Raw genomic sequence first — 14,940 nt, forward strand, 5'->3', positions numbered from 1 at the left:
GGAACTCCACAGAAATTCCACTTAAAATATTCCTTTCTGGTTTCTTCTTCATTTTCTACACCTCACAAAACTCCAACACATGACACCGCCAAGTGCCGATTGAGATCCATGTTTTCTGTCACTTGCATCTACGAAGATTGATTAGCAAGACAGTTAGGATGTTTGTGTTTTATTGCTAATTAAAGCCAGGATTAATCAAATTTTAGGCCTTGCTCTCCTTCCCCTGCATAAACTATAATTTAATATTGCTGCTGTGACTCTCTAGGAACATTTTCCTTGAGCCCACCTGATCTCCTGATGCCCCCTCTGCCATAACATATCGCTTTCACTACTTGTTTAGCATACCTGACTTTGACTGAATCTTCCGCAGGTTTAGTTTCTTCTTTGCTTTCGTATTAAAGAAAAGTGTGTCAGAAACAGAAAACATTATTTAGCATGGGCATAAGCTAGCCTCAAGCAGTTGTCCTCTTTGAAAGATCACATCCCAGGGTTGCAGATTAAAGATGAATTCAAGGTAACTTAAGACAAGACGACCTCGGCAGAAGAATCTGTCTCTTTCTAACTGCCAGTTTGTTTTTAAAAACTTCAGTTTTTCTGGCCTTCAGGCAAATGGCCAAAACCAACAAGTTTCACAATATTCTACCGCAAGTAGGAGGAAGAAGAACTTGATAAATCTGGGGGTTTATGTGAAAATTTGTGAAGGACTTGCCTCTTAGCAACAGGTAGGCAGGAATAAAGACTACTGCTGACTATAGCTTTATTATTTGTCTTCAGAATTACTGTCAAAGGCACCTAAAAATAGACACATTTTTGTTTGAATCCTGAACAAACTCTTGGAGGCTGGGAAACTATTCTGGGAGTTACCAGGACCATCTTTCCTCGGCATCCATGGTGGGCCACTGTCTGACAGCATGACTGGTTTAACCCATAAATTTGTAATGTTCTGAAGTCTTATAACTCATAACAAGAAATAACTGATAATCACATCCAAATCATCTGCTTTTGCATATTCAAATTGGCCATATAATAAGTTATGGCAAATATACATATATATTTTTAATCATTCCAGGTAAATAATTAACAGATACATGAGACAAAGGAAAAGGCAGAATTTGCTATAGTAGAAGTAGAACAGGGAAGCAAGGAAATGTGCAAAAGCTGAAAAGATGTTTGTGGTTTGTAATTTTCAATTTATGTCTTAATAAATGACTTTTCTGCCTTTTGTTTGGATATATAATCTCAGAAATCTTCAGTTTCCACTTTGCTGAGCTTAAGAGAAGACACCACTTTCTACCTTTTAAACATTTTGGGATATTTATTTGGATATTTTGGGCCCAGAAAAGCTGTGGATGCCTCATCCCTGGAGGTGCTCAAGGCCAGGCTGGATGGGGCCTTGGGCAACCTGGTCTGATGGGAGGTGTTCCTGCCCATGGCAGGGGGTTGGAACTGGGTTGTCTTTAAGGTCCCTTCCATCTCAAACCACTCTCTGAGTCTATAATTTATATGAAGCAGAAAAACTTCCACTGTTCTTCTATTTGACTTCTATTCTGTGACTGTTGTCATCATTAAAGTATCTAACTATGCATAACTTTGCTGTTATGTATGGTAATAACTATCGTAACTATTATTAAACCACCTTCATTTTCACATGAAAATTTCAAAAGGGTCCTGCTCTCAAATATTTACACAGTGATCTGCTCCTATGTTGTGCTGCAGAGATTGGGCTGCCCCATAACCACGTAAAGTCAGCTCTAATGAGGCCTTCATAATGGCACCAAGGAACCACAACCTGCTGATGCCTGGGCAGTAATAAATGAAGGCTATTTGTGGATTAAATGTCAAAGCATTCCTAAAAGGTATGTGTGTGGGTTACTTCCCTACCTGTCTCACATAACACAAATGCCAATCCCTCCTCAGAAGAAGAAAAATGTATGAAGATGTATTAAAAAAAATGCATAAATCACATTTACAATTTGCTTAATAGTTCTCAAATCCTGAGGATGTATTCGAGTGTTGTTTTTTTTGTTGTTGTTGTTTTTGTTTTTTTAAATCCTGGAATATTGTTTTTACTGCTATCATTATTTTGGAAATTTTCAAAAAAATATAAAACATATAATTTTATATGTCAGTCATGCTAGCTGATTTGGAGTCCCAGCAGGATCACAGAAAGAGAAATGCTGTCTGGTACGTGAAGGACCTTCATGCCACTCTGACAGCCTAAGGGGACCTTCAAAAAGGCACAGCATGACCACTGAGATCATGTTCTCCTCGGGGCTCCCCATCAGGCACACAGCAAGGTGATGTTCCACACTAACCCCCCCCCTCCATCTCTTTGCTGTATGGAATAAGGAGAGCAGAACTATGCCCCTGCACTAGGCTGCACCTGCACTATGCCCATCATGCTGCTACTGCCAGGAATAAGCTCACTTCTATTTCTAGAAATCAGGGAATTGAGACATTATTCCTGCAAGTGGCAGGCATCATTCCAAACTCACTCCCTGTCTTGAATGGAAAGAAAAATCTGAAAGTCACATCAAAGAGATGAAAACACAGAGTTGACACATCAATATTAAGTAGCAATGAGAATATTTTTAGTTTTCAGGCACTGGATGCTAAATATTCTCTAGAGCCCTCCCATTACGGATAATCTGACATGTAGCTCTTCCCGCAGTCTCAGGCTGCTGCTTGGGGAAAGGAACATGTGCCTGCAGGAGAATCAAAGCCTTCACTGCAAAAATAATCTTTTTAGTAGCTACTGTTGCTATATCTCCAATTAAACTCCGTAGTTTGCAACCCATAGATAACATGGTGTCAGACAGATTCCATAACTAATGCTAAGAGCAGACAGCGGCATCCTCATTGAACCCTAGGAGAGGAAGCAGTAAGATGTTACAGCTCTTCTAAAAATACAAGAGTAAAAGAAGAAATTAGGAGGTCACTTGCATGCCTTTTATTTATATTTCAAAGGTCACTTGTGGTCTCCCTGGTGAATGATGTAAAATTTATTTTAAACTGACATCTTAATTACTGGCAGCGTTGCAGAGCTGGAATCTGATGAGCCCGCACTCATTCAGTGTCTGGCTCTGAGTTTCTTGCTTTTTATGCTGGGCTTTTTTGCTGTTGTTGTTGAGGATTCTGGCTCTCAAAAATGCTTGCTCACAGCCATTTGTGTGTTATTATTAGCTAACTGTTAGATTGGCCCTTTGGCATACATTTTGTAGGACCAAAATAATCTGATTGTATTGCCTCAACACTTACTGGATACAAAAGAGGTGAATTGACTTCGAAGCAATCAAGTAGACTTTGAATGTCTTCAACAGCATAAACTTCATCATTGTTATTAAAATTCATATTGAACAGGCTCCTGAAGACAGTATTTTTTTTTAAACCAGGTATTACATCAGTAGCATTCTATTAGGCTGAAGTCATCAATGGAAAAGAAAGAGCAGGAACAAAGCTGCTGGGTATTAAGTGACAGCTCTTATTGTAATGCAAGATACAGAGCTGACAAAAGAAAAGAATATGCTCTATCCATCAGGTTACCATTTGAGGCAAGTATTGCCATACACCCATTGTTTGCTCCTACAGACAGTGGCACAACTGTTCATATAACTGCTATCCGACCAGAACGGGAAACAACTGAGCTGAAAAACAACCATGCCAAAATCCCAGCACATCTCTTCTTTTTTCCTGTGGTCCATTAGGCAGGGGCAAGCCCTGCTAAGCGATATGCCACAGCAACACTAGCAGCAACACCACAGCCCAGATTTTACCCCAACATGACCCCTGGTATTTCAGGATACTTAATAATCATATATGTGGTATTGTGCAAATTTATCTGATGTCTGCTAGCTGCTGAACGGATTCATGTTTCTCATGTGCAGGGTATTATCATCCTGACTAAATCCCATTCCACCTAATTTCCTCTTGCCATCTGCATACACTCACTGCTTCACTTGTTACATACTTCTACCTCTCAGCATATAAGCAGACGTGAAGAGTCTGTTCATAATAGGTTTGCAATATCTTTCAGAGCCTTTCAGATAAAACGTTTGACAAAAAGAGTAATGTTTTCAGACAACAGGTCCTCGGTGGGTGTTTTGTTTGAAACTGCCTGTCATGAAATTGCTCCCAGCATGGCACTACTGTCCATTAAAAAATTTGCAGCGTTAGTGTGTGCCTGCAGCCCAATGCAATTCTCGTAATGACTGCTTTATTTATTCACTCCTCTGTCTGCAAAGCTCAGATTATTATTTAATTCTAGACAAACTGCATACTGTGAACATTTGTAATGGAGCAACCCACCGAATTCAACATTTATTCAACTGCTCTGATTTGCTCACAGTAGTACGATGGTCCACCTGTTTTAAGAAATACGGCTTTCGTTTTGTTTATCTTGTTTTGCAGAATTTGTTACAGCACATTAAGTATTTACTTTCCATCCACAGCATCTAGAAATGAACTTACAAACATAAATTTGGACATACTCTTTAGCAACTGAATAAAATCCAGCCTCTGTAATAGTAGGCTTTTAATCAGTTTTGATCTTTATTATCACTTAGAATGAGAAATGAGCAGGTAGATACTTGCACATCATGTAGTAAGTATGCTTTGAAAAACTGATGCATTTAATATGCAGCATAAGCTAAGGTTTATTACACATCAAACCAAAGATGTTGTACTGAAAAAAAATAAGACTTTTTTCCAAGTATACTGCCCATTTATCTCTAATGTTAAAAATCTATATGAATCAAAAATAATTTTAAATTTATGTGATAGAATACATTTATATACTTTGATGCAAAGTGCACAGCCTGAACTCAGGGCCAAAAAATCCCCACTGAACGCATAATTTGGGCCTGAGGCTTGAGTACAGAGCTGCAATTGTACATTTGCTGAGAAGGTGCCGATTAAAACATACACTTTCTACACACTAAAGATTGTGTTATTTTCCAGACAGTGCCCCAGAGCGATACAAAAAAAAATTTGCAAGAGCTTATTCATGAATTTCTTTCAAGTCAGTATGTAAGATTTGAATGCATTTTCTGAATGCATGCTGTCATCTAATGGGGTCAGTTTATAAGCTCTTTCTGTTTTTAATAAAGCAGAAAATAAACCAAGAAATCTCAAAGTGAGAGCAAAGAAGATACCACATTTCCCCTCCTCAAGTAACTCTCTCATACAGAATAAAAATTCACTGGGGTATACATCTTTATTTCCCCAAACTTCCAATCTTCATCTATGGCCTTTCATTTTCCAGTGCAAAATACAAAGCACGGCAGAACACAAAAGCTAACCAAATGCAAGATATGCTTGGTGATGAATCAAAAGAACGTAGTGGATAACAGCCAAAAGGCACTTCTAAAATTCCATTTGTTCTGACCATATGCCATAAAAATATAAGGAATCTACTAGATAAAGACTGTTTTCCTCAGAAATCTTTATCACCGGAGATGTGTATCAAATGAAGTAAGTTATTTCTTGACTGAATAGCAAGAATTGTAGGGCTTTTTTTCTCATCTTGTTGTAAGTCACGAGCAGTGTCTTGAGGAAGGTGCCTGAAGAGGTTACTGATCAGAGGCTGCAATGAGCATTATCAACTGGAAACATTTCACCATGCCCTCTAGTCAAGATCTGTACTTTTCAACAATATCGTTTACCTACTCTCTTATCTCTCTGTAGTCTCAGAGAGATGAAGCCTAAATTATGTTTCTAGCACCCTTCTCCTTCTATTTTTAGGAACATAACTTGCCTGAACTTATTTCTATTACGTTTATAGTACACAACAGTCATGGATATCAGATGGTGTCCATCACAGATGGTAAACTACATTACGATGCAGGTCTAGAGGCACTATTTTTCCAGTTCATATGCACACTCAGCAGCAAGAAATACAGAAGACAAGGGACAAAAGAGCAGGAAGGGCATAGGGAAAGAAAATCCTTTTCACTCCTCTTCATCTAAAGTGAGATGTGCAGACTAATCCTTCTCAATTTCAATTTGCAGCATACGCTGTGAGCCAAGATCTGACACAGGGAGATTGACTGGTGCTATTTGGTTTCCTGACAGCAGGAAATTATGCACAGGCCACAAGGAATGACCAGTCACATTTCCTCTACAAACAGAATATAACAGAGAAATATAAGCAAATACAGAAGGACCAGAAGGACTGAAAAACTGAAATGCTTCCAAACAATTCTACATGAAAAAAAAAAAAAAGGATTAGATTGGGAAAAAAAGAAAAGAAAATGAAAAAAAAAAAAAAAGAGAAAAAAAAAGGAAAAAAAAAAAACAACTTTTTAAAATGAGGTACTTTGAAATAACTATCTATATCTCTTTTGAAATAGGGAAATTAATAACAGGCTGAATTCATGAAGTGCTTGATGCTAGAAGATCCAGAGGGCATGCTCAATGAGGAGCTCAATAAAATACATATTTCTTAGCAGTAAAGCTTTTGAAGTATTGAGAAATAACCAGCAGGAAAGATTTCAGTAAGGGCTGTACAAATCTTCTGGAGACCCAGAGGTACACTCAGGCTGCAAGCCTCCTCTGAAGCCCTCATCATCCTGGCATCACTGCTATTGCCCTCAACCCTGGCTAGTTTACAGCTTGTGTGGCTACACCAGCCAGCAGGACAGCAGATCGCCAGTCACCTGGACTGCCACCCACTCTCAGCACATTGCCACCAACATGCTGTGTGGGCACAGTCCCACAGCCCTCGAGCCAATAACACGAGGTAGGGCTGCCACAGCCCCCGGCGAGCTTGGCTGCACCGGCCTTGGCCACCGCATCAGCGCTGGCACCTAAGGGATCGCATCGGTCCAAGGAGCACGACAGCAGAAGCAACTGGTTTTCCATGGGATCGGCTGCCTGAGCTCAGGCACATCTCATCCGGGAGGAACCAAAACCGCACGGATGGGTGGGACTGTGATAGATTCATGTTGGCTTGAACTGCCAGGAAACTGAGCTTGCAGCAACTAGCCTCAGATCAGATTGTTATCTACATTCTGCTCCCTCAGACCAGAACTGGAAATATCCCTAAGCCAGGACTGGAGCAGAGATAGGATATGTCTTGCCTGCTTGTTTTCTCCCAAGATTTATCCCTTAGTTTTGCTGCCACAAATATCTGTATGATCAGATATGATCCTCACTGAAATAACAGGTGGATACTGCAAACGCGCTTAAGTTCCCTAACTGAGCAGCTGCACAAGAGCACGAACGAGCAGCAGACATTGAAGGTAGGGCAGACCTTCTTTTGGCAGCAATGCTGATTCAAGCCGCTTTAAAATTCACATTCAGCTATGTCCTCTCTATGATACACACTTACAAATCCAGGAGGAATTATCATAATAACCTACCTAGCCAGAACAGAACATAATCCCAAAAAGAAAATTCACTTGTCCTGAGGACTTGATGATGCTTCACCCTATCACTTGTTCCACTGATTAACTAGCTTTTTCAGGGAGAAAAAAAAAAAAAAAGTGCACCTTTGGCAATTTGCCACTTCCAAGCATTGGACCTTGCAGTGTATTTGCTGGACTGAAGGTTCTGTCCTTCAAGTCAAATTTGAGCGAGTCACCCTCTAACCTTTCCTTTATCCCTTAAATCCTCTCATTATACGGCTTATTTCCCACTTTTGTCATTGGTTTAATTACTTTTTCCTAACTTTCTCCAAATTAACAAAGTCTTTGCTCAGTTGTGAAAGTCAGAACTGAAAACATAATTGCAACAGAGCTCATTCCAGAACCAAAGAACTAAGGTAAAACATCCTCTCTACAGGGACATTTTCAATTTACCACTACCTTATGTTAAAATGTCCACTCAACAGGCATCAAAATGCTCAGCTATTTTTCTGAATTAGTGTTTTAAGAGAAGTCTCTTAGAGTGGCTTTTCTTATTTGTTCCTTGACATAACAGCTTTCCTTTCAATTTATTGAAATAATACTGGCTCTCTTTTTATCTTAAATGAGGCAGCCTAAGGAAAAGGCCAATCACTCTTGTGCTTTGAGGTGTTCCAGCAACAATCCATCCACCCTGAAGTCCTACCAGCACAAAAGGGTAGCACTGGTCCATCAGGTCCAGATTCTATACCTAGAATCACAGGTTTCAAAACCTTGCAGGTGGCAAGGAAGAAGTAATCTTTTCTATGACTTTTACTTCTCTCTAAAACCTGACACAGCCTTGAGCCCTCAGATGAAACATCTTCTACATGACTCAGTTAAGACAATGATAGATATCTCTCGTCATATCTCTATAAGTCTACACCTAAGTTCTCAGTCTCAGATTTCAGTCCAGGGTCATTCCATTCCTTTGACTCAGCACTTGCTGTCACATTTTTTCCATTTCCTACCTTTTCCTTTCATTGACTTGTTCTTGAACTGAGACAGGCATATCTTGCTTCTACAGAGCTCCCGTTTTCGTGTGGGACTTGTTTATTGCATGTCTACTAATACAAGCAACAGTCCTGCCTCCCACTTATGTGACTTTTGACAAGATATTTAGTGTCACTGCCTAATGGAACAACACTTTTTCTGCAGATTGCTGAGAAAATTACATGAGATTTAAAATTTGCTTTGAAAACAAAGTACTTTTTTAATATTGGAAATCACTGACCTCTCAGTTCTTTCAAACACATCAGCTCTTACTGCTTTTAGCCTTTTTTGACTGAATTTGTTGTGAATTATGCTCACACAAGCAGACATGGGAGTAATTTCCACAATGATGTAAGCTTTGATGTGTTGAGTTCTATACAGTTCTAAAAATGAGGTGATTAATAGCAAAGCTCACAAAATAGTATATAAATAGGAAGTTTAAAGGCAAAGTCATAAAGCCATTATCAGAAAGTCCACAGGTGCATCTTGTAACTTACCAAACAGACGCTGATGGAAGAGGAATTTCCCAGCAATCAGTCCTGTGAGAATGGCAAGCAACCACAGAAGCACCTTCAGACATATCCAGCCTCCTCCTTCGGGGTACTTATTTGTTACAAAGGAGAAGCAGTTACCGACTACAATAACATTGGCTTCTGTCTGGCTGTGAGACACCGGATCCTCAGCGAATATTAAGAAGTTAAAGAAGATCACTAAGTAAGCCACAACTAAGCGAGACCACGGGTGCTGAAAGTAGTAGCGGAAGTCTTTATCCATCCTCAGATAGTTCAGAGCTGTTCTTTGCCTGTATGTAGAGATACAAATGTGCATTGTTACATTTACACAGAATTCTGGAAGCTTAGGAGATACCTGCACATTAAAACAAACAAATCGCCGTAACCTTGTGATCAGTCATTTCTAGTACTTGGGATTGAATTGCAATGAAAGTTTCCGTCAGAAGGTACTGTTAGATTCAGGTGAAGAAAATCTGAAATTTCTACCTATTCCAATGTAATAAATAAATAAATAAATAAATAAATAAATAAATAAATAAAATGAAAAAAGACAAACAAGCACATGTATATTAAGGCACAATATTTTTAGTCTCAGCATTTCTATATCATCTCTTTAAAGGCACAGCTCTGCTGTAGCGAATGAAAATGCAGCATGAAAGAAAACAACAGGCTACAGGAAACTCCGAGTACCCTTCCACCCACTCTTCAAGAAATACAACATAGATTTCAAAACCTTGATGCTATACCTAGATTGTGTCTTTCTCTTAATAGGAGGGAGATGGAACAAGCCCATGAATGCAATGAAGTCTTCTGCTGCCTCATCTCCAGGACACTTAGAAGCATGTCCCTCAACCACATTGGAAACTTGTGTTTATATGAAGGAATAACATGATGGAAAAGTTCCTAGAATTAATCCTTACAGCTCAGGCAGGTCTGCAGAGATCTCTTCATTGACTTCAGGGAGTGCTCTAATAATTAAACGTATTTTCAAAACCAGAAAATAAGGGCGCCTTGAGCACAGTTTTGTACAAATATGAAAACCATATAATGAAACTTGTCTACTTACGTGGAAAAGCTATAGAAAAATGCAACGGAGTATGGCTAATGTTTCCGTTGCTTGTCATTTGGTTTTTCTTTTATTCACAACAAATCAGTTGTTTCATCCTGCTGAACCATGCTGTTTTCATAAAGATATAAGGCCTTTGTGTTGTGGAACACCACAATTATTCAAGGGACTTGGAGTGTAGGAAGGAAAAGAAAGAAAAAAACAGTATCTAATAATATTGCTTGTTTATCACAGCGCGATCCTTGAAGGATACAGTGTACTCAACTGAACAGTACAGATTTTTGCAAATGTCATCTGCCCTGCGGAAAGAAAAAAACCAAACCCGAATGCCAGTAAAAGACCTAAATAAAACAATCCATTACCCATCCCTTCTTGGACTATGGACTGAGTATTACTTTGCAAACTCACAAACAGCTTGAATTACGACGTCTCTCTGTAGGTAGTCCCTTCCAAACACCTGAACTCTATAATCAGAGTTATTTTTTCTAAACCTTGAGGAATCCTGTGTCCATTAAAAGCAAAGGAAGGAGAGCTCTCAGCAGGTTCAGACAGGGCATTCGGTAAAGGCACAACATTAATAACGTCACGTCACGCGTGAATTACCTTCGAAAACGCCAAAACCCCAGCAGAGAGTTGAAGAAGTCTGCGCAGGGAAGCGCCAGCCCCGTGCAAACTTTCTGCCCGAAGCCAGGGGCGCCGGCCCACACCTCAGCAAAACCCCACTGTAAAGGGGGAGAGCCCACCTCGGGGAACCCGCGGGCGGCCCCAAACGCTTTACCTTGACAAACCTGCGAGGGGCTGGGGATAAAGAGCGGCGTGTGCCCTGCCACCGCCCGCGGGGTGCCCTGGCACCTCCGGTGGCCCCCCGGCTGCCTCGGGAGCGCTTCGGGGCTCAGGGAACGGCTTCGGGGGCTCCGTTTCGGGGGCTCCGGCTGCGCTGCTGGGTGCCGGGGCTGCCGCAGGGCTCTCTGCTCTCCCTGCTCCCCCGGGCAGGCCGGGAGGCAATGATGCGATACTCACCGCGCTGCGGCTCGGCGCGGCTGGGTGCCCGCGGGAGGCTCGGGGGAAGGCTGAGGAGGAGGAGGCTCGGAGGGAAGGAGGCAGGGAAGGAGGGAGGGAGGGAGGCACGGCTGCGGCTCTGCCCCTCCTCTGCCGGGCGGCGGGGCCGGCCGTGCCGCAGCCTCGGTGGGCAGCGCCGCTGCGGCAAGGGGATGGGGATGGGGATGGGGATAGGGGGATGCGGCCTCGGGGAGCCCCGCCGGGGCCCAGCCGCCACCGCCGCGGCCCCGCCGCAAAACGCCGGCCCGGGGGTGGGAAGGGCCGGAGGAGGGGAGAGGAGGCGGCGGGGCGGTGCTCGGGGACCGCCGGGGGCTCCCCGCCCGGGGCTGCCCGCTCCGGGGAGGAGGGATGAGGCTGGGGGAGACCGCACCGGGGTCAAACGCGTGCCCCGGGGAGCTGCTGGCCTGGGGCTCCAGGCTGGTGGCTGTCCCTGAGGGTTTCGGTCCCCGGCTGGCGTTGCTGACACCCCGGGGAAAGGGCTGCGGGATGCCCTCAGCATGGCACAGGGTGCTCTTGGCGCTGGGCTTGGTGTGCTACCTGCTCAGTCTGCTGAGGGGTAAACCCAGCTCCAAGCTGCTGGCTGCTGCCTCGGCATTGCCCTAAGGTTGGGGGAAGCCATGTAAATCCCTTGCGGCAGGTAGCAGTAGCACAACATTGAACTTAACACATATATATACATGGGGTTGCTTCAGGCCAAGGTACGGAGGAATGCAGATGAGGTCCACTGAGGAATGTGGCTGGGCCTTGAGGTGGGTCACGTTGGGAAAGGCCAGCACAGCCAGAACAAGCACCTGCTGAAGTCTTGTGAGCCCCTTCCATACTTACAGCTGCGTAGCTTCATATTTTTCTGAATAAACATAACCATATTGAAGGTATCTGACACAATCACATCATCTTGAACAGCTGGAGGTGTTCAAGACCAGGCTGGATGGGTCTCATGGGTCCCCAAGCAACGTGATCTAGTGAGTGGCATCCCTGCCCATAGCAGGGGGTTGGAACTGGGTGATCTTCAAGTCCCCTTCCAACCCAAACCACCCTATGATTCTGTGATCTGCCTCAGTGGAATATCCTGTGACACCCCCAGTTTTAGGTAGAAATATGGAACTTGCAATATATTTAGCACCACCCCCACCAGCAACATGCTATCTTTACAGTAAACAGAAATTTAAAATATTCAGAAGCAAAAAAAAAAATCATCATGTGCAACTAGAGAATACCGAAATACAGCACACAACACTGCCTCTTCATGCAGCAGCTCTGCGTGTGCTGCCACGCTTGGAGAAACCAGCCTCCTTCTGTTCCACAAATGGGAATCCACAGAGAAGGAGGCAGCACCCACCACAAAAGAGATCACACTCTTCATGCACCTACACACTAAAAAAAAAAAAAATGCTGCTCAGATGGTAACGCTAAACACGCTACAACTATAGAGCATTCATCCATATTTTTGAAGATAGTAAATCAGTGAGCAAGTTTTTGAAGGCATTATAAAAGTCAATCCCATGAAAACCATGTCCTTTTCTACTAAATTAACCAAAAACATAAGTGCACCATATAGCTCCCCCAAACTTCTTGTTGCAATTGCTTCCCTAGGGAATGCTAATTTCTATTTTTAAGTGTAATATTTCACTTATATATATATTTAAATTAAAAAAAAAAAAAATGGAAGAAAAAAAGAAAAGAAAAAAAAGAGCTGGACCATTTCTACTTCATTTTTCTTAATCAAGCCATCAAAATTAACCTGATGGAAGATGTTCCTCAATCACAGAATGGCTCAGGTTGGAAGGGACCTTAAGGATCACCTAACTCCAACCCCCTGCCATAGGCAGAGATGCCACCCATTACATCAGGCTGGCCAAGGCCCCCTCCAGCCTGGCCTTGAACACTAAAGTCATTTCTCGACGAGGGTGGGATTCGAACCCACGCGTGCAGAGCACAATGGATTAGCAGTCCATCGCCTTAACCACTCGGCCACCTCGTCACAGAAATAGCAGCAATTAACATGATCTAAGAAGACAAGACTAATCAGGCCCGGTGACTAACAGCCAGGAACTGTCAACAGATGAAGAATGTAAACCAGCTCTGTCCAAGAAAGTGTCAGTAACCGGGAGGCCAGCAGTAAAAGCAGGTAGCTGAACCTAAAAAGCAGGTTGAATGAGGACAATGAGGCATCCTGAAATGCTGGTTTCTATATTTGTGAATGACACTACATTACGAGCTCTCCTACTATAAAACAGCCCCTGTTCAAAGGCTATCTATTTACACCGTTTCCAGCAGAGAGCTGCAACCATTGAACAACCATACAAATATTTTACTGCAGTCTCAATTTTTGTAAAGTCATTTTTACCCTCCAATAAGAGGAATCAGCCTTCTGCACATAAGCCTGCAACTGCAAAGTTCTTTCCTCAGACTGCTGCCTCAGACAGCCCCATCTGGCACAGGAACGGGCACTGAGCTGCTCTACCTTCCAAAATAACGTCACTGTAATAACAGACAGGTTTCTTTGCTTTTTTTTACACAAAAACAAAAGTGATAGCTTTGTCAGTGAAAAGGCTGCACAACCAAACTACAAAGATTGGTGTAATTATTCTGTTAGAGAAAAAAATAAAATAAAAATAAAAATAAAAATACGAAATTTGTTATAAAACAGTCTATAGTTTCTCCTTGTGTATCCAGGATTATAGGGTAACTCAACAGATGGAAAAAATATTACAGTTTCATCTGAGAAAGCTCTCTGGTATCCCATGTCATCTATAAAGAAAATGTGCTTAGTTGCCAGACCAGCAAAACTGGGGTTGCTGACCACCCACAAAATTTCATAGGATCACAGCAGAGCTGAGGTTGGAAAGCACATCCGGAGATCCATCCACTAGTCCAGCCCTCTGTTCAGAGCAGGGTCAAACTAAGTTTTCATGGGTTGTGTCCCGCGGTGTTTTGAGCATTAACCAGGTTGGAGCCTCCACCACCTCCCTGGGCAAACTGCCCCAGTGTTTGACCACCCTCATGGGAAAAAAATTGTTTTCATATGTTAAATGAAACATCCCATGTTTCTGTTTGAGTTCACTGCCTTTGCATAGCACTGAGAAGAGTCTGGCTTCATCTTTTTACTCCTCCTACCAGGTTTTTAGACCCTTCACTAAGGTGTCCCGGCCCCCCAATTTAGGCTCCCCTTCTCAAGGTTAATCAGCCCAAGCTCTCTCAGCCTGTCTTCCCACTCCTTTCATCTGTGGCAGCACAAATGCCTCCTCCCTCACTTGCTGCTTGGAAAAAGTGCTTCATTCCCTCAAATCTCAAAACCCCATTAGTCAGGGACTGTGCTCCTAATGTATTTTTCTTCCATCCTGCTGTTGTGGGTTGGCCCCTGCCAGCAGCTCAGCACCCACACAGCTGCTGGCTCGCTCACCCCACCTCCTCCCTCAAGGGATAGATGAGAGAATAGGAAGAGCAAAAGCAAGAAAATTCATGGATCAAGATAAAGACAATTTGGTAAGTGAAGGAGACAATAAATGAAGATGCAAAAGCAATCACTCACCACGTCCCACAAGTAGCCTGATGCCCAGGCACCCCCTCCACAACAGCCCCCTTAGAAGAGAACCCCTGTCCTCCCACCACAGGCTTTATTGCTGAGCATGATGTTATAGGGTATGGGGCATCCCTTTGGTCCGTTTGGGTCAGCTGTCCTGGCTGTGTCCCCTCCCATCATCTTTCCCACCCCCAAGCTCCTTGCTGGGGTAGGAGTGGGGGCAGAGTGGGAAAGCCTTGACACCCTGTGAGCACTGCTCAGCAGCAGCCAAAACACGCGTGTGATATCAACACTGTTTTAGTCACAAACCCAAAACACTCCGCTGGGATGGAGAGTTAACTCCATCCCAGCCAGACCCAGTGCACCTGCAGAAAAACATGCTTGGAATAAAAGACTTCACCCTTTGAA

At 42.9% G+C, this 14,940-nt stretch overlaps 1 protein-coding gene and 1 non-coding gene across 7 annotated transcripts in view; both read right to left on the bottom strand.

Moving 5' to 3' along the window:
- TMEM117 (transmembrane protein 117) overlaps window positions 1–14,674 on the bottom strand; it is a 216,183-nt gene extending 201,509 nt beyond the window's left edge. The window contains exons 1-2 of one of the 6 annotated variants that reach the window (XM_068669372.1): window positions 14,542–14,674; window positions 8,870–9,174 (exon numbers count right to left, since the gene is read on the bottom strand). In XM_068669372.1, coding sequence (XP_068525473.1) covers window positions 8,870–9,146 — 277 coding nt within the window. In that variant the 5' untranslated portion in view covers window positions 9,147–9,174; window positions 14,542–14,674. The other 5 variants (XM_068669375.1, XM_068669376.1, XM_068669374.1 and 2 more) reach the window with 5 other exon arrangements.
- TRNAS-GCU (transfer RNA serine (anticodon GCU)) lies at window positions 12,909–12,990 on the bottom strand. The gene has a single exon. It is a non-coding gene; the product is annotated as a tRNA-Ser (tRNA).
- Window positions 14,675–14,940: the final 266 nt, after the last annotated feature.

Source organism: Anas acuta, chromosome 1 (genome assembly GCF_963932015.1).
Source record: "Anas acuta chromosome 1, bAnaAcu1.1, whole genome shotgun sequence".
In the NCBI taxonomy this organism is placed as follows: Eukaryota; Metazoa; Chordata; class Aves; order Anseriformes; family Anatidae; genus Anas; species Anas acuta.